The sequence below is a fragment of the Eublepharis macularius genome, chromosome 5 (genome assembly GCF_028583425.1).
Source record: "Eublepharis macularius isolate TG4126 chromosome 5, MPM_Emac_v1.0, whole genome shotgun sequence".
NCBI lineage: Eukaryota > Metazoa > Chordata > Lepidosauria > Squamata > Eublepharidae > Eublepharis > Eublepharis macularius.
Window position 1 is genome coordinate 14,734,966 of NC_072794.1, and position 19,715 is coordinate 14,754,680.

General features: G+C 47.6%; 1 protein-coding gene across 2 annotated transcripts; it reads left to right on the forward strand.

Annotated features, from left to right (window-relative positions):
- Positions 1-2,145: 2,145 nt before the first annotated feature.
- TNFAIP8L1 (TNF alpha induced protein 8 like 1) lies at positions 2,146-16,911 on the forward strand. Of its 2 annotated transcripts, none has more exons than XM_054981749.1 (2): positions 2,146-2,386; positions 14,284-16,911. In XM_054981749.1, the coding sequence occupies exon 2, from the start codon at positions 14,289-14,291 to the stop codon at positions 14,847-14,849; it is 561 nt and encodes a 186-aa protein (XP_054837724.1). In that variant the 5' UTR covers positions 2,146-2,386; positions 14,284-14,288; the 3' UTR covers positions 14,850-16,911. The 2 variants fall into 2 exon arrangements, with proteins under 2 accessions (XP_054837724.1, XP_054837725.1); XM_054981750.1 differs by lacking the exon at positions 2,146-2,386 and adding an exon at positions 11,440-11,522.
- The last annotated feature ends 2,804 nt before the right edge of the window (positions 16,912-19,715 follow it).

Here is a 19,715-nt window from a genome sequence, read left to right on the forward strand (position 1 = left end):
CTGCGCTTTCTTTTTTGTAAATCTCGTGGGGCGGGGGGAGCGCCATAGCAAGCAGTGTTGCAAGCTAGCCGGAAAGGGGCCCCTGAATGGGACGGGAGGGAGCAAGGGTCCGTGGGCTGGCCTGGAAATACCACCATTCATCTTTAGAAGAAAGGAGGGGCGGGAAAGAAATGAGAAAAACGGAGGGGGGAGATACTTTAAGACAGCTGAAGAAGGCAAGGAGACTTCAGAGGTTTGGAAGGCGTAACCCAGATCTCCGGGGGGCCACTCAAAACTAGCCAGAAGACACATTTTTCTCCACCTGATCCCCTCCTTGCTGTAAGGAATTCTAGTTAAAATATAGGGTCCTCTTCCAGTCCCCCCCACACAACAACCCTGTGAGGTAGGGTGGGCTTAGAGTTTATGTGGTCAGTCACCCTTTTCTGGCCCAGCAGAGACTGGAACATAAATATTCTCCAGCTAAAGGACCTCGGGTGGTAGGGCCTGCAGACATCCTTTCTGTGCCAGTCAGCCCAAACAATATTGGGCTCAAAACAAGGCAGCGTCTCCTGTCTCGACTCTCTGACAAAAGGGCACTCTGCATACACTCAGAGGCCTCCCTTTGCTTGAACACAAGACTGTGCGTTCCAGAGCTAGTAACTAAAACAGGGTCGACTCTGAAGTCAACACCTGGTGAGTGGCCCAGGCGTGGATGAGATCCCTCCTTTCTCTCCATCCATGGGAACTGAAACAACGACAACTTTTCTTCTTCCAGAAAAAGGAGGAGGCGGCAGAGACAGCAAGCGTCGTGTTCCTGCTTTTCTTACGTGGGCGAGGAAAGGGTGCAGACCTGGGAGGGGATTCCCAGGAAGAGCAAGAGGAAAGCAAACAGAGCGGAGGAAACAGCCGCCCTAAGAAAGACAAAAAGAGTCGAGCAGGGGCCCTGACCTCTGGCTCTCACCGCTGCACATTGGCGCATGGCTTGTTTATGGTGTGGAGCCCCAAACCCCAGATGCAGAATGCGCATTTTTGGCAAGGAGGTGGCAGTCAGCCAACCTGGGCTGCAAAGAGGGGAGGGCAGAGATGAGGAAAGGGAACTCTTCTATTCCTGTGGCTAGGGTTGCCAACTCAGGGTTGGGCAATTCCTGAAGATTTGGTGGTGAAGCTGAGGTGGAAGGGGAGGAACCTCAGCCATAACGCACCCCCTCCAAAGCAGCCATTTTCTCCAGGGGAACCGATCGTTCTCATCTGAAGGTCAAAATTCAACTCCAGCTGCACCTTAGAGACCAAGCGATGAGCTTTTGAGAGTCAAAGCTCTCTTCATTGGATCCAAGGAGAAGAAAAAGGCGGGAGTCTTTATAATCCAGGCAGAGGGTGAGAGAGGTATTGCAAATTAGAGTTTCAGGAAACTAGACAATACGTGTTGCAATTAGCTTGATAAATAGGGTTGCCAACCTCCTGGTGTTGGCTGGCGATCTCCTGGATTCACTGCTGATCTCCAGGTGACAGACAGCAATTCCCCCAGAGAAAATAGCTGCCTTGGAAGGTCGACTCTGTGGCATTATACCCCGCTGAGGTTCCTCCTCTCTCCAAAACCTCCCCTCCCCAGGGTTTATCCCCCAAATCTCCAGGAATTTCTCAACCTGGAGCTGGCAATCATAAGAGGAGGGGTGCGAAGTGCTGGAAACCAACCACTGTAATGCAAGAAAAATGTGGAGGTATGTTGAGGGAGACCCCCAGGCCACATCTGGAGGTTATATAACAACAGAGTATCACGGACTATAGTTAATAAAGTGATCTGGAGGTTGGCAACAGCACGTGGTGGTTACAGATGTGCTTGGGAGAGGGAAGCAGGGCAGAGGTAGACGCCCCATTGTGGCAGAGGTGGCTTTCCTGGCCCCCTGCCCTGCAAGAGGGGGGCTCTCCTCGCCGCAGATCCCCCTCCGAAGACAAGCCAGGGACTGTTCAAAGGGGCGGGCGCCTTTCCTCCGCTTCCCCCCACCGTGGCATTCATTGCACGGGAGGACCCGCCCCTGCCCGCCTATTGGCTGCTTCGTAGGTAGCCCCGCGCCGCCGTTGGCCGCCTCTCCTGTCGCCCTCCGCTCGCCTCGCCCCCGCCCCGCGGCCAGGCTGAATTTGAAACTTTCTGCTGCGCGGGGGCCCGAAGGCGTCGGGTTGCAGCCTCGGGCTCCGCGGCCGGCGCGGCTTTCTCCGGGCAACGAGGGCGCCACAAACAGAGTCGCCGCAGAAACCACCGCGGGCTGTCAAGGGGGGGAAAGAAGAAGGAGAAGAGGAGAGAGATTTTCAGAGCTGGGGGGAAGTGTTGCAGTTGGCAGCGTTTGCAGAGGGCGAGCCTTTGCCGTCCCGAAGGCCCCGCTTGCAGGGACCTCTGGATGCCCCAGGCCAGGTAAGGAGGCCAGGGGAGCGCAGGGGGGCGGCCAGGGAACTCCAGGGGGTGGAGCCTGGGGGAGGCGAGGGGCCACAGCGGGGTATAATGCCATAGAGCCCCCTCCCCCCCCTCCAAAGCTGCCATTTCCTCCAAAGGAACTGATCTCTGTAATCTGATAAAGTTGCCAACTCTGGATTGGGAAATTCCTGGAGATTTGGAGATGGGACGTGGGGAGGGACCACAGCAGGGTATAATGCCATATTAAAGGTGCTACTGGACTCCTTTTGATTTCCTCCCAAGGAACTGATCTCTGTAGTCTGATAGGTTTGCCAGCTCTGGACTGGGAAATTCATGGGGAGATGGAGCCTGGAGAGGGGAGGGACTGCAGCAAGGTATAATGGCATAGAGCCCCCCCCCCTCCAAAGCTGCCGTTTCCTCTAGGGAAACTGATCTCTGTGGCCTGGAGATCAGTTGTGATTCTGGGAGATCTCCAGGCCCCACCTGGACAATGGCAACCATTTTCCGGGCTCCACCAGACTCTCCCTCCCTCCAACGCCTTTTGGTGAGTTGCCAAAATTGGAGCACGTAAGGAAGAAAAAATGCATTTGGCCGAGTTTCCCGTTGCTATCTCTGCTATCTGTAAAACCGTTTGTAGAAAGAAAAAAGGATTTTGTTCGAGAAGAACCACTTTCTCACACTGATAAACACACATCGTCCATCCTTTGGGTTTTTTAAAATGTTGCTCGCTTCCCTCTAGAATGGATAGACGCTCTGTGTATGCTCAGAAGTCGTTTCAGGTAGGTAGCCAGGTTGGTTTGCAGTAGAACAGCAGTATTTGAGTCCAATGGTATCTTAGAGCTCAACAAGATTTTAAGGGTATGAGTTTTTGAGAATCAAATCTCCTTTATTCAGATACCTTTTGTCTCTCAAAGGTGAAATCAGTTGTGATTCTGGGAGATCTCCCTGGAAATCTTGTTGGTTTCTAAGGTGCCCCTGGACTCAAATCCTGCTATGTTCTGAAGTAGCTGCATTTTTGTTAAATAATGCACAAGCGTGTGAAATTCACAGTTGGGGTGACATGCTATATAGCAGTCCCGTTTCGGAACAAAAACTGAGTTCATCTTTTGGAAAGGGAGCAATCTGCACGCTAGAGATGTTTGCTTCAGCTATGCGAATCTGCTCCCCACCCAACGTAAGACAAATGGCAGCACGGTCAACCTGGAAGGCTTCCCAGCTGAGTTTCTCACCCTTCCACATAAGTATCAAACTGACTGACATTAGGCAAAGATGAAAGTGAAATGCCTGTTGCACATCCCCGTTGGCTGTCTTCTTGACCACTTTAGATGTCCAAAATCTAAGCCTTGATCCTGGAAATACTAGAGGCACTGTTCTTTCATTCATACTGCTAGGAAATGTATTTTTTTTCTCTCGCCCACCAAGCAAAATTCCAGATTTGCTGCACCAGACTTAAAACCTAGTACGGCCACCAGATCCAAATCACTCCGGCCTCTTCTGGCCATGCTTGATTTCTACATTTCTTCAGGATTCAACAAAACAAAACAAAATACCTGCAGTGGGAAGGGCAGAAACCTCAGAATATACACATGTCAAAACATGTGTATTTCTCAAATTCCTCACCTTGGTTTTTAATTAATCAAAAAGGGAAAGCAGGTAGATTTGAGGATTAATTCTGTCTTTTATCTGCCAAATATGTAAAGCAAACACTGCACAAAGAGTGAATCACTGCTAAGCAACCAAAACAATTTTTCTCCTCTTCCGGTTACAGATCTAATGGCTTGCTAATGAATTGAGCCAATTTCATTTCAGGGCTTCCGTGCTGATAAGGTAGCAATTCATAGCCTTGAGGGTTGTTTTTTTTTTTTAAGTGTGATCGTGCGCAGGCTGGTTGGGGTTACTCAGTGCTGCAAGAAAAATGCTTTGCACATGCTCAGGGGCATTGTGCTATTGCACTGCATGATTTTTGACTGAGCTCCCCGGCATTATTGACAGCTTGGCCCCAGAGATTTGGGCTCAGCCTAGCCTTGCATAGCATTTGTCTTTCTCTCGCTCTGCCCGAAAGAATTGCCGGACAACATAAATTGTGGGAGTGGAAAAATGCAAATTTAATTGGATGTAACTGGCGTCATTTCTTCCCGGATCTGATTTTGGGGGTCCCTTGAGATGCTTTTCAGGCTGGTGTGGTATCGGCCCAGCGTAGGGCTTGCAAAGTCAATCCAGCATCCTTGCTTGCGCAAGGTTGCAACGGGATGCTACTATGCTGTCTTGATTTATGGGCCAATCTGTTATGGTGCCTAATATTTCCCCAGCTTGGCGTAACTAATTGGCTCATTAGCGGTGATATTTATGCGGCTCTGGAGCCCGACTCCTGTAGAGCAAGGCGCCTCCTTCCAAATGTGACCTGTAGTGGTAATCTGGGCCAGGTTTTCCAGAAGACTCAACACCTTTGGCACCATACCTGAGTATAAGGTGCTTTCACACGGAGTGTTCCTCCTACTGCACTCTGGGAAAAACCGCTGTTATTTACTACCTTGGTGGTGGAAAGTGGCATCAAGTCTTAGTTGATTTACAGCGACCTCTGCTGGGGTTTTCGAGGCAAGAGACTTGCAGAGGTGGTCTGCCCTTGCCTGACTCTGTATCGCAATCGTGGTCTTCCTTGGAGGTCTCCCATCCAATTACTAACCAAGGCCGACCCTGCTTAGCTTTTGAGATCTGACCAGATTGGGCTTGCCTGGGCTACCCATTTACTACTTTACTTCCCCAATATTGCCATGACAGAACTATCTCACAGGCTCAGACCAAAGGTCCAATCCAGCATCCTGTTTTCTACAGGGGCCAGTGTGATGTTTTCAGGAAGCCAAAAAACCCGTTGCAAAGATCACAGGTGGCCTTTTTTGGTGGTTCACCCATGGCATTTGTTGTTTGGGGCAGGCTGCCTCTGAGCATGTGGTGGTTCCATTGACCCTTAAGAGTCACAGCTGTGGGCATTTTCTCCTCTTTAATAAGCTGGTTGTTAAAAATAAGAGATTAAGGTAGAGTCCAGCATGCTCTTTGACTTGCCAAAGATCTCTTGGAGGCCCAGAGGCAGGACATGGCGCTCAGAAACCTTCACCTGAGGTTTGACCCCCCCCCCCCCCACATCTGGTATTCAGAGGTAGCCTGCCTGTGAACATGGAGGTTCATTGAGTTATCCTAGCTATCAGCTATTACTAAGGTTCTCCAGGACACACACCCTTTTTAAGTCTTTGAGGGCATTGGCGCATCTTCATAATGATGAATAACATTGAGATATTTAAGTTTCACAAACAAGGCAGGCCAGTATTAGAATCCCCAGAGGGTGAGAAACAGCACCTTACCAAAGGCCACCTGAGGAACTGATGGCAGAAAGGAGATTTGAATCAGGAGCTGCCTGACAGACTCACAGCACAGCTGTTTAGTCCCCACACTAACTCTGGCCTACCTCACAGGGCCATTAGAAGGTTGACTGAGATGATGTGAGCGAAGCATTTCACTTGGAAGGCACTGTGTGAATATGAATTGATTTTATTATCGTGTTGTTATTGTGAAACAAATGGGTGTCGCTGCGATAGCTCCTTTTGGGATTCCCTCTGTGAGGGACTATGGGGACAGGGCCTACGCTGCAGGGTGAGATATGGCAGACAGTGGCACCTAGGGTTGCCAGCTCCAAGTTGGGAAATTCCTGGAGATCTGGGGGGTGAAACCTGGAGAAAGTGGGGTTTGGGGAGGGAAAGGACCTTGGCATGGTATAATTCCACCCCCCAAAGTGGCCATTTTCTCCAGGTGAACTGATCTCTGTGGCCTGGAGACCAGTTGTAATTCCGGGAGATCTCCAGCCGCTACCTGGAGGCTGGCAACCCTAGTGGCACCTCATGGAAGCAGGAGAGTCTGACAAACGTGGGGGCAAAACTAAGAGCCACTGTTTTCAAGGCAAGCAAAACCCTGGTTCCCCCTTGTGCTGAGGCTGAAAGCCAGTGGTAAGAGGCTTGGCTTTTCATACAGGAGTCCCCAGGTTCGATTCCTAGAATATCCAGATAAAGAGTTACAGGTGTAAAGAATATTTTTCGTCCAGATGCCCTGGAGAGTCACTTCTAGTCAGGAATAGAACATATTTGGCTGAGTAGATCAGTGGTCTGCTTGGATAAAACAGAATCACATGTTCCAGTCATGCCCCTTTCCCTAAGATTTTACTCCTCCCAGAGACCCCTAGAAGCAGACTAAAACCCTGAAACATGAGGTCAAGCCTGGAGAATTGGCAACGGGAGCCCTAAGTCTTCTAGGTGAGGTGACTGAAACGGGGTTCATTTATTACTGATAGCAATTAAGGCAGCATGGTGCGGTTGTCAGAGTAACAGACTAGGATATGGGTTCAAATTCCACCAACGTGTTGAAATCAATGACTCATTCGCAGCCTAACTTACCTCACAGAGTTGTTGTGAGAATCAAATGGAAAAGGGGGGAACCTGAGTTCCTTGACGAAAGGGTGGGATAAAAAACATACTTCACTCTTATTTATTTATTTATTTCGATTTATAAACCACCCATCCTCAGGGGCTCTGGGCGGTGAACATCAGTTAAAATCAATAAAAACAAAAAACACAATAATTCTAAAATCAACATACAACTCTAAAATCAACATAGATTATCAACTACATGTTTGTTTTGGCCTTTCCTCCAGAGAGCCCAGGGCAGCATACAGGGCCCTCCCCTCCTCCACTTTACTCTCACAACCACCCTGTGAGGTAGGTTAGGCAGAGAGTGAGTTGCTCCCAGGGTAGCTACACAGCAAGCCGGTCTGGTCTCCAAGACGGAAGCGCTTGGAAATGTAAATAAGGAAATGGCAGCTTGGTTATTCGGGTAACAAGGGACTGTATTGCCAGAGCTCCTGATTCGTTCATATCTTCCAACTCTGGAACTAAGGGGAGCTGCCTACAGAGCAGGGGGTGGAGCTTAGAAGGCTGGGGAGGGGCTTAGTAGGTCAATAGAAGAGCCCGACTGTGCCCCATGGCTCAGGAAGTGGAATCCACTGACACAGAGTTGGTCTCTCACCCAGGATTTATTTTTCTTCATCATCTATCACGTTTCCGTCCTGCCCTTCTGCTAAGGAGCTCGGTGTTGTGGTTCCCCCTTATTTTTTTCTCACAACAACCCTGCAAAGTAGGTTAAGATGAAAAGAGAGGGCTAACTCAAGAAGCTTCAGGACAGAGTAAGGGATTCAAAGTTATGCCTCCTATGTTGCGGTCCAGTCACTACACTATGCTAGATTTTAGTCTGAAGACCCCAAGAAAGCAGCTCAAGCTTTGAGATGCGACAGCCATGTAGAGAGAGTAAGGACCCCCCTGCTAAGCCTCTGGAAAGTCTTTGCTCGCCTTCTTTCTGGCAGCTCCTCTTTGTCCCCTCCGTCCCTTCTCCCTTCTGCAGTCCTGACCTGTAAATTATTTAAGCCCTTTTTGTATTGCCACATGAAAAATTCATCCCTGTTGGCGAGAGAGTTGTGTCTGCACGGTGGGGTTTACAATTGCAAGGGATGGCAGCCAGCGGGTGCCTCCGTAACTGAGCCCAAGATCATCGCTGCCAGAGATCCCGGCACGGCAGCCTTCGAAAGAAATTGGAGGGGGAGAGGGGAGACCGGCACAGAAATCCAGGACAGGAGTAGAGGTTTCTCATTCATGCAGCTTATTTCCATAAAGCGACGGATGTACATGTTGGCTTAACAGAGTATGCTCCCAAAAGAAGGGTCTCTGCGCCAAGGAGATTACAATCTGCCTTTTCCATTTCAAAGGAGACAATAGAGGGAGAAGGGGGTATTGGGTGGCGGAAAAAAGCCCTCTGGACATGCTCAGAGGCATTACAACTTCCCGAACTGAGCCCTGATACTGGGGGGAAAGTTTTCTAAAAGAGCCACTCTGCTACATGGGGATGTTCCCTTCCTTCTCTTCCCCCTCATACTTTTTCCATGCTCCCTCCCTCCCAAGGTTAAACCCACGCAAGGCTTGGATTTAGCCTTGAAGTAGAGAAGGCGGACTCAGGAAGGCCTCTGATTCTTTTGTCCGTGAAAAAGGAAACTGCTCTTGGTCTATTCAGACTGGTGGCAGCTCTCCAGGGTGTTGCAGGTGGATATCTTTCACATCACCTGCTACCTGAGCCTTTTAACTGGAGAGGCTGGATCGAACCTGGGACCTTGTGCATGCCGAGCAGATGCTGTACCACTGAGCTGCAAACTCTCCCCTAAAGCACCAAGTAACTTCCTCACCCCCCCATGTTTGTCTTGCTCTTCCCTTTCTCTAAAGAGCTCATACTTCTCCCTTCCCTCTTTAACGTGCACAACAACCCTGTGAGGTAGGCCAGGCTAAGAGAAAGTGATGGGCCCAAGACCCCCCAACAAGTTTCAAGGCAGAGAAGGGATTGCAACCTGGGCCTTCTAGATCCTAGTTTTTTTAAAGAATTAAATGTTAATTGTAATTAAAAATAGTATACAACATATTATTACTATATAAATTATATGTTGCTTGTTTGGTGTAGTGGTTAAGAGCGATGGGTCTCTAATCTAGAGAGCCGGGTTTGATTCCCCACTTGAAGCCAGCTGGGTGACTTTGGATCAGTCACAGCTCTCTCAGAGCTCTCTCAGCCCCACCCAGCTCACTGGGTGATTGTTGTGGGGATAATAATGACATACTTTGTAAACCGCTCTGAATAGGTGTTAAGTTATCCTGAAGGGTGGTATATAAATTGAATGTTGTTATTATTGTTTGTCCACTAACAATGCCAGCAAAATTTTAATCACGATCAGATCTTCTATTTTCTTTTTAAGTGTCTGTCATTTGAATCATCTGATACCAGGCTTCGGCATTCTTTACAGGTTTCATTTTTTAAAAAGCAGTTAACCTTTCCCCCAGATCCTAATCTAACTCTGTAGCCACTAGACCACTCTGGCACGCAAATGTGGAATGAATACTCCTAAACAGGGATAAGCTCACGTTTGCTTATATTTTCATCAGTGGTTTCAGTTCTCTGTGTTTCATTGTCCATTCTGTAGATTCGTTTGTATGATGTATGCTTGTCTTACAAATTTTATTTGCATGGTATTGCTTTGTGCAACATATGTCATATATATGTACAATACAGCTAGTGTGGTATAGTGGTTAGAGAGTAGGGCTAGGATCTTGGGAACCTGATTCGAATCCTCACTCGACCTGATTCGGATCCTCACTCGGCTGCCAGGCGTTCAGTGGTTGAAGGAGGCGGTGCCATGTCTGCCTCCCACCTTTGGGGGGGGGTTCTCCCCACCATTGCACCTTAATGTATCTGGTTAATTTATTTCATTATTGTTTATTATATGTTGATTTTAGAATTGTTGTTTTCTTGTTTTTATTGATTTTAACTTGTTCACTGCCCAGAGCCCCTGAGGATGGGCAGTTTATAAATTTAATAATAATAATAATAATAATAATAATAATAATAATAATAGCTTGTTGGGTAACCTTGAGCTGGTCTCACACTCACCCTAGCCCACCTCACAGGGTTGTGGTGAGGATAAAATGGGAGAGCAGAGAATAAATGTAAGCTGCTTTGGGTCCCCATTTTTAAGAAAAGTGAGGTATGAATAAAGTAAATAACTATAGAATGCTAATTTATTGATGTTCAAATGGTGAAAAATGCATAGGTATTATGGGAAAGTTTGGATGAAAAATTAGAAAAGGAACAAAAAATAAAGAATTTGGAGTTAAGTTCATGCAAGGGAGATGTGTGCTAGTGAGAAATTAAAACTCATTCCCACTTGAAATACGGGAGATGGAAATCACAAGAGCTTCTGAGTGTCTGCAGAGTTCCCCCCCCCCCCACCCGAAGCACTACCTGTATACCCATGGATAGGCATATACATTTGAGAGGAAGTCCCCAGAAGTTCAAGGATGTCCCTTTGTGACAGACCGGAGCCCCCACACCTCTCTTTTTAGTACTTAACCCGCAACTGTCACCCTTCCGTCCACCTTCACTTTCACCTCTATCTCTAAGCCCCACTGGCAGTTTCTACTCTTAATATGATCATAGTCACCCCAATCCACCCTGCGTAGTCGGGGATGTAGAGTCAGGGCCCTTCAGGCAGCGTGATAACCCAGCTAAAACCAGGACGCATTGCAAAAGAGCATGACAGCATGTTTTGCCCCCCGAGTGGCAGTCTTTCTGATATCGGAGGAGTGCCATACCGCAGTCCAAGGGAGATTAAAAACAATGAGAGTCTTTTTATCGGTCTGGGCATCTGTACCGAGCCCTCCATTTCCTCCATTTCTCTGTAATTGCCTTGCAGTGACGATGTGCATTTTGATTGCAAAATCTGGTTCCCCTCCTCCTCGAAAAATGATTTTTTAAAGATGGAACACAGCTGGAACGGCGAACTGTTCAAGAAAGAAGCCTGCTGCTTTGTTGTGTGTAGTCTTCAGCCCCGTGGAGGAGATAACGGGTCTCACAATCTGCTTGTCGAGACAAACAGATTTTCTTTAAAATAATAAATAATGGAGGGAGTGGGAAGGCAAGAGGGATGACGTGCAAAGAGCTCCAGCAGATGCCAGCTAACTTCTGAAGAGAGAGTGGGACACAAACCCACACTGAAAATGGTTTGACAATAATTATCTGGCAAAGGAGGAAATCACAGTCCTGCCTCAAGAACCCTGCAGTCCGGATCGCCAAGTCGTGCTTGACAATGTTCTAAGTGGTCGGTTGACCAATGAGGGGAACGTGGCTGGTGGTTGAGCATGTGATACGGGCCCAGGACATTCTAAGTTCAGTCCCTGGCTGCTGAGACCCCCATTTCCAACATCAAGCAAGACAGAGCAATTGTAAGAGCAGCTTCCGCAGACATCACGCAGCTGGGAACTGATGGAAACCTGTAACTCACGTCTGATTGAACGACAGATTGGAGAACCCAACGCAGCCTGGGCAGACCGTAGCTTAAGAATCAGCCCAAGGGGGACAAAACAAATTTTTAGTGGGGGTGGTGGGGAATAAATCATGTGGTCTTTCCTGATCTGTTTCCTTCCCAAACATACCCTCCAATAGCCCAGATTCTTTGTCGTATACGTGTCCGGCTGAGAATAAGATAGGCCCCGTTAAGCGGATACCGGTAATTTTTCAATTTTGTTTTATTAGCAAACCGTACGGGCTTCAGCTCAGGCGCTCCTGCTATTAAAATCAATGTTTTCACATAAAAGGCAACACATACAAACCTTTGTGTTTTCTAGGGGGCCATAAATATCGCCGGATAGAACAATGCCGCACGGCCTGGGCTTTCTCGTTTGGAGTGCTCCATTAAAAATCCACTTAATTTATGGTTCCCTGGAATCTTCCCCCCGCTTTTCCATTACAAGTTATACTCTGTAGAGGCTCTGGCTCCTCAACTCCCTGCTGCCTTAGGATATCGTATGGCGAGGTTTACCAGCATCTTCTGCCTCCTCCCATTCTTCACCATAAGCCCCCCTGCTGCGTGTTTTTCCTCTTGAGTAATTGATTTGGAGGTAATCCTTTCCATTTGCAGAGCCGTAATTTGTCAAGTCCCTTGGCATCGCTTTTTGGGAAACAAGATTGCAAGGATCTTATGACAAAGAACCATTGGCATCTATCAATGGCAAGAAACGTCGAAGGCGCCGCAAAGCGAGGGACTGAGGAGAACAACACAGGGCCTGCCTTGGAGCAGAAATGAATTTACAGGGGAAGTTGTCGTGCAAACAATACTAATCACCAGGGCTGCCTGAATGCCACAGTTTATGGGAGGGCCGAAGACGTGCAGAAGAAGCACAGAAAATCTGGATCTTCCCCGGGATTTTAGTCGGCACTTCCAGCTACTTCATAGAATTGGGGGAAGGGTTTTTTAAAAAAAATTTCACGCCCAGCATGGTTTTCTAATCAACCCCGCTCCACCCAGTGCTTACATTATCCTGTTAAGAAAAGAGTGTCCCAGCATTAAGGGGCAAATAACTGAAAGCCGTCAGTTTGGATCAGCGGAGAGAGAGCATGGTTGTTTTGGTCAGAGGATTAGGCTGGGGGAGATCACTGTATGTTTATTTATTTACAGTCTGCCTTTCTCACTGAGACCCAAGGCGGATTTGCACACTGCAAGTGAAATACAATATAATCAACAGCTAGGACATTCACCGAGAAACATATGATAGTGATCAACAGTTCGGACATTTGTATCCCCACCCTGCCATGAAGCTCACTGAGTGGCTCTCGCTTTCTCTCGCTCTGGCTAGCCTGCCTAACGGGGTTATTGTGTAGATAAAACGGGGAATGGATAACTATGTACACTGCCCTGAACTCCTTGACTGAGGGCAGGGTAACAACAGATTAGACAGTTTCAGATGTGTAACCGTGTTAGTTTGTGGTGGTAGAACAAAATTTGAGTTCAGTAGCACTATAAAGACCAACAGAATTTTCCAGGGGTAAACTTTCGTTCGTCAAAGCTCACTCTGTCAGGTTTCTGACCAAGAGAGCTTTGACGCTTGAAAGCTTATCCCCTGGAAAATTTTGTTGGGTCTTTAAGATACGAGACAGCCAGCAAAGTCTCTGAGGCAGAAGGATTAAATCCCACCCATGTTCCCCATTTGCCTCCCAAGGGAGTTGGGAACATTCCATCCTGGATCTCCCCGGATCTGGTCTTTTGATCCTCACAAGATCGGGGCACGTCCAGAACACGGCTAGCTGGTGGGGAGGGCTAGCTGCAAGATAACATTAAGGACAGGAGCAGACTGTGGATTGGTCAGCTTGCAGGCAAGTGTAGATCCTGGTCCCGTGCCCTTCCCTGGAAAGGATTGCTCCATATTAAAGGGCTTGTGACCTATTCTGGATGTGTGCACTCTGGTGGAGCTAGAATCCTGAGCTGAAGGCCTCGGTGAACTTCCAGTGGTTCTGGGGTGCTTAGTAAACATGGAAAGCCACAGAGCCAGATACCAGAAAGTGAGGCCCTGACTGCTGTGGTGGGCTCCTACGTCCAGGGAGAAAGCACAGGTAGTAAGTAAATCCTTCCTCTCCTCTGTTATCGGACCCCTCTACTGATAGCAGGCCATCAAGTTCACAGATCATGACAGAAAATAACTACTTTCAGGTTTTTCTTTCGTTGTTTTAAAGCAAATTTCTTAGCCCTCTTGACGGAGAAAAAGGGTGTGGGCCATGCTTTAAGTGTCCTCTGGGATTCACCAGCTGGTATCGCTCCTTGGAATGCCAAACCCAAACCATGACTAAATCTAGAATGCCAGATAGTAATTGGACTACAGAAATGTCCCATCTTGTTTGCCCTTTCCCACATTCCACTTTTGATTTCAATTCTTCCTTTGGTCTCCCTTTTCTTGGTTGGTTCGCATCGTCTGCACCCTGACTTGGATAGCCCAGGCAAGCCTGATCTCGTCAGATCTCGGAAGCTAAGCAGGGTCAGCCTTGGCTATTAATTGGATAGGAGACCTCAGGGAAGACCAGGGTTGCAGAGGCAGGCAGTGGCAAACCACCTCTGTTAGTCTCATTCAGAGTCTCATGCCATGAAACCTCCACCAGGATTTGCTATGTCTTGACGGCGTTCTCCACCACCACCATGCCTTCTCTGCATCTGTCCCTCAGGCATCTTGTTCCTGGATTCTGCAACCTTTAGTTTCCTATTGTCCCAGGTATCTCTCTAGCCTCCCTCCCAAAAGTTATTTCTGTCATTACACCCTCTGTGACATTGAACCTCAGCCCAAACTTACTACTTTCCCTTTCCCATCATGGTGCCATCACCCCAGATGGCAGAGGCTTTCACTACCTCAAAAATAAATAATAGGGTGTATATAATGCCCTACTCAAAAATCAAATGTTGAAATCCAAGTCCTAATAATCTGTGCTCTTTCCTCTATTTCCAGAGAAGATGGACACCTTCAGCACAAAGAATCTGGCTCTCCAAGCTCAGAAGAAACTCCTGAGCAAGATGGCTTCCAAGAGCATGGCCAGCATTTTCATTGACGACACCAGCAGCGAGATTCTGGACGAACTGTACCGGGTAACCAAGGAATTCACCCATAATCGCAAGGAATCCCAGAAGATCATCAAGAACTTGATCAAGATTGTCATGAAGTTGGGGGTTCTCTACCGCAATGGACAGTTCAACTCGGACGAGCTGCTACTGATGGACCGTTTCCGCAAGAAGGTCCACACTTTGGCCATGACTGCTGTCAGCTTCTACCAAATAGATTTCACCTTCGACCGCCGGGTCATGTCCACTATGCTCAACGAGTGCCGTGACCTCCTGCACCAAGCAGTCAACACCCACCTAACAGCCAAATCCCACTGCCGCATCAACCATGTCTTCAACCACTTTGCGGACTATGAGTTCCTCTCAGCACTCTATGGACCCACCGAGCCATACCGCATGCACCTGCAGAGGATATGTGAAGGACTCAACCAGATGCTCGATGAGGACAACATATGAGTGTCAAATTCACACCAGCTTTGGCTTGGCTCATGAACCGAGGAGACGCCGAGAGACATCCATTGACTTTGATGGTGCCCGCTTTGTACCTCTGTCTCTATACGGTGCTAAAATCTAATCCCCTCTTTCTCCCTCTCTGGTTTTATAATGTTTCAGAACTTCTTGCTCTAGCAGTGGCAGCTGGAATCTCTTCCCTTTCCTTCCCCTGAAATTAAATCCGTTCTGCGAACAGCTTGTATCTCCATCAGATGGAACCGAGGGAAGAAAAAGAATTAGGAGCATCTGTGGATTTGAGCCCGTGCTAATCTTGTGCCTTAAATAAAAGTCACCTTTGTAGATAAGACCAAAAGTCTATGTAACCTGGCATTCTGGCCTGTATCCTTCCATTCCGTACAGCAAGTTCAATGCCTTCCTTCGGGCAAAGGGGCCTCCCTCCAATGGAAGAAGCTGAAGAGAGGCTTCCATTGTAGAGAAGTCTCCAAACTGGGCTTGGGTGGAGTGGTATGATGCAAGCGCCGGTCTTCAGTAGCAGCCAGCCAGATGCCCATAGCAACGCCCTTCCCTTATGGTGCATTTCCAGCATCTGGAATTTGAGAGGTAGACTGCCTGCAAATGTGGAAGCTCCATTTAGCTATCATCGCTGTTGATAGGCTTCTTCTCCACAGATGAAGTCCTGTTAGATTAGACCATTTATTCCAATGTCTGTTTCTGACAGCACTCACCCAGATGTAGCAGGTAAACATGACATGAAAGCTATTGGCTATCCCCTTAAGTGCTTAATTTTGAGTGTTTGGTATTCAGAGATGGACTGCCCCTCCATGTGGAGGTTTTATTTAGTAGGTACAAACGGTAGCTGTAGGCAGACGTCTCTGTGAAGTCAGGGTAGGCAGATTGTCAAAATATTATGTGGTTAAGGCTACCGAGTTGCAATCATAGAATCTACATGATTTAACAGGTCTCACGAGAACTGTCCTTTAAACCTAGTGTTCTGTTTCAGACAAAATTCCACCTAAGAGGGCAAGTCATGGGTGTCTTATCCCCTGCTCTTGGTGCCTGGCAGTATAGCGCTTCTGGACATGGATATTCCATACCTAGCTACAGGAACTTGTAGCAATCCCTAAACTTACCCCCATGGATCTGTCCAATCCTTTTTAAAAAAGCTGTTGGTGGCACTTGCTGTCGTAGGACCTTGTGGCGGTGAGTTCCATAGGTGGTGTACGTTACGCATCCTTTTTTCTGTCTTGAGCCTGCTGTAATGGTCAATGCGTTCATTTTTCTACTATTCTTGCGGAGTTAAGTCTGTACAAATCCAGCCATGTAAATAAGTTACTCTTCTCTCGGAATATTAGAAGCCAGTTTCTATGCTCAGCGGACTCTTGGGGCTACGTGCCTCCTAGATCATACCACTTCACACTGCGGGGGGTTGCTTTGCCCTCCGAATAACAGCAAGAATACAGTCCCACACAGAGAAAAACTAGCACGGCCAAGTACTAGGCTGGCCTCTTGCCTCTGGTTTTTCCATTCTATGTTTGGAGATTTAGACAGCTGTAACTCTGCTCAGGATGGAAGACAAGTGGAAGGTTATGGAACTCTCCTCTGGAGGGCAAGTGGAAGATAAACTCTTCTGGAAGATAAGTGGTGGAATAGCACTTACTTCCCATCAGGGCCTGACTTTGGGGTACTCAAGGCTTCTCTTTCCAAAGCTAGTTCAGTGGGCAAATGAAAACACTGTTCCAAACTTTCTGCTTTCAGAAAACCTCCCCGCCCCATTGACTTACCTGCCGTGTAACCTGCAAGTCTCTTGCGGCGCTGGCAATGATCCCAGGCAATATTCCAAGTCACACAAGCAGATTTTGACACCTGCCAAGGTCCCACACCGACAGCATCCACCTCCAGTTTCTCAGTAGAAGTCTCTACAGGCAGCGGAAGACGCTGAGTACGAGAGAATCACATTTTACCACCACCTCACGATGAGGCCTCTGTAAGACCATTTTTTCTTGGTCCTTTTAGACTCTCCTCCTAGCCCCAGTGGGAAGAAAGAAGGTCGGCTTCCTCATCGAAACCACAGTGGGAGAGGGGTGGAATTTGGTATTATTTGGGGGGGGACTGCACTAGAGTCCATGGACAGACAGCTGGTACCTCATAAACATCTGCAGCCAGCTGTGTTGCTAGGCCTCATTGTGCAAGCAAAGGTGGCACGCCGCTCATCACTACGCTGCGACTGTGCCTTTCAGGGAAAGCTCATTCGCAATGGGAGAGCAACCTTCGAGGGCAGTATTTACCGATCTTTGATGCCAATCATCTGAGGGGCAGAGCATGGTTGGAAAACCACTAGTCAGTAACCTGGAAATACCCAGGTTCGAGGTCCCATCACAGTCTGGAGTTGCACATCAAAAGAGATCCCACAGCAATACTCCGCACTCCAGCTCTGGCATCTGTTCAGTTCTATGGACCATGATGAAGAAACTAGGATGGGGTGGGTGTGGAGGGGGGGATGAGGTCTGTTCCCTCACCCCCCCCCTCCACACAGAAAGGCAGAAGGGAGAGGGGTTTGCTCTGACCAGAACAAAGTCCCTGAATGTACTTGAGGTGATTCCATAGAAGTGAATGGCTGCCATTTGCTCCTCTGTGGGAATAGAAACATGAAGAAGCTAAGTTCCCTTATGAATCTGCTTTTGATCTGTTTTACTCTATACATCATTTGCTCTGACTGGCAAGTGCTTTCCAAAGTGTCAGAGCAAAAAATATCCTTTTCTTGAACTGGAGATTCAACCTGAGACTTGCGGCATGCAAAACAAGTGCTCTAACCACTGTACTGCATCACCGCCCCCTCCACTTCACAGTGGGGGCAAAACTGATTTGCTCACATTCCAGGAGAGGACGCCCCATTGTTTGTGATGCACCCCTTAGATGTTGTTTTCGGAGAGCTCCAAGGGTCCAAAATGGGTGCGGATGAGAGTTTAGAACCCTCTCCCCACCCCATCTTCTACAGATGGGGTGCCCTTGCTAAGACGGCCTGATTTCCAGATCCTTCCTCCACTTATCCCTCCTGGCATCGTGTCCTTAATATTCTTCAACCCTCTCTGGAAGTTCACTGCTTGGGAAGAAAGATGTACCAAGATCAACAGAAAAGGTCTTGCCTTCCAAAGAAAGGTAGTTTATCTTGTGATTGGGCCAATTGGGGGGGGGGGACGCAAAATAAACCTGAACTACAAGATGATTAAAACTATTTGCCATTGAAAAGCAGGGCCATGTGTATCCCATCACTGCATTACGCCTATACAGAAATGAACACCCGAGTCAGTTTTCGAGGGTTTTAAAAAAATTTATTTTACTAGTCCTTATGACTGCAAAGACGCATTTTAAGTCTAAGGTGAAGCTTAAAGCTCGGAAGACCTGGGAGAGAAATCGAGTGCCCTGTGTGGCTTCTTATCTCCTCTATGAAGAACTGGAATTACGCGAAGAGGCAGTCCAATGTTGTAGCTACAGAGTAAATAAGCTTGGAGCACCTGTGGATTGAACACATTTGTCTGTTTGTTTGGTTTTATTGGGATATGAAAAACGTACCGTGTTTTGTGGGTGTGAATTAAAGAGAGAGCTTTTTAAACCTGCTTTGTAAACATTTGTATCGTATTTTAACACGCCATGGATTACTTAAAACCATGCCGAGCTGGGGTTCATGTTTCATCTGGAAATGCCACATCTGGCAGAGATGAAACCTTTCCCCTACGGTGAGTGAGTTCTGCTGTGGTTGCAAATGGGGGTGAGAAAATGCCTTCCTCAAGGAGCTCAGGGCGTGGTGGTGCTTGGTTCTGTTCCACCCCTTTTATCTTCACCACAGAGATTGTTTAGCTCAGTCAGCCAGAGAGCTCCGTGGCTGAAGTCTGCCAGCTCCTAGTTCAGCACACTGCCCCTTGCACCACGGTACCTCCCCACAGCACAAACACAACCTGGGTGGGGATCTGTAATGGACTGGTCTATAGACACCCTAACAGCCCGAAGGCATAAAGCATTTCACTCAAATATTCGCCTCCTTAGCAATCAGCTGACCAAGAGCATGGTAGAATTAACTCTCTTTGCAAAGTTTGGTCACCTGGAGGAGATCCTGGCCTCACCCTAGGTGACCAAGCAAGTAGACATTATTTACAAAGGTCCCCTTGTTTCTCAGTTTCCTCTTCGGAAACTAGTTTTTGCTTTTCAAACAGCCCTTCCCCCCCCTTTCTCAGGTCCATTTGTTTCTACAAGCCGTTGCTGAGATGTGTGTTCTGGCAGCCATCCGATGCCATCAGCAAGCTCTTCAGAGCCTTCTTAAATTAAAAATTTTTGAACAGCAGGTAGCCCTCATGACCTCTTTAAAGGAGAGGCATCTTCCCCACACACAGGGAGCCATTGGGGCAAATTGGGTAATTAAAAACTTGGGCCTTCGCCTGTTCTCTGTCTCTCTCTGCAGCCGTAACTCAGTTCCACGGAGTCCAATTCTTTCTGACCTTTATGCATTGTGTCTGCAGAAGAGCTTAACCAGAGTAGCTGGGGCATCTACTGCCTTTAAAAAATACCTGAACACCACCTGCTACTTTGCAAAGGGTCCTTTTTAAAATTGGATGCTGTGATCGAGTTATAACGAGTGGAACAATTCCGAATTTGCTTTACCAGGCCCTGGGATGAATTTTAAGTTTGCAGCAATGCTGGAAAGGCAAGCATGCAAATTATAATAGATAAATGAATGGAGTTTTTAAATTAGAAACTGGTTAAACGTCAAAAGAAATGTTAAAAAAATAGAGGAATACATCCCAAGAAAAAGTAACAAACAAAAAAACCTTTGAGATCAAGTTTTATTAAACGTTAGAGCCCAAAAACCGAAATGTT

Bases quoted from the DNA above. Each gene is read 5' to 3' on its own strand.
- TNFAIP8L1 (XM_054981749.1), top strand. From the start codon at position 14,289: ATGGACACCTTCAGCACAAAGAATCTGGCTCTCCAAGCTCAGAAGAAA.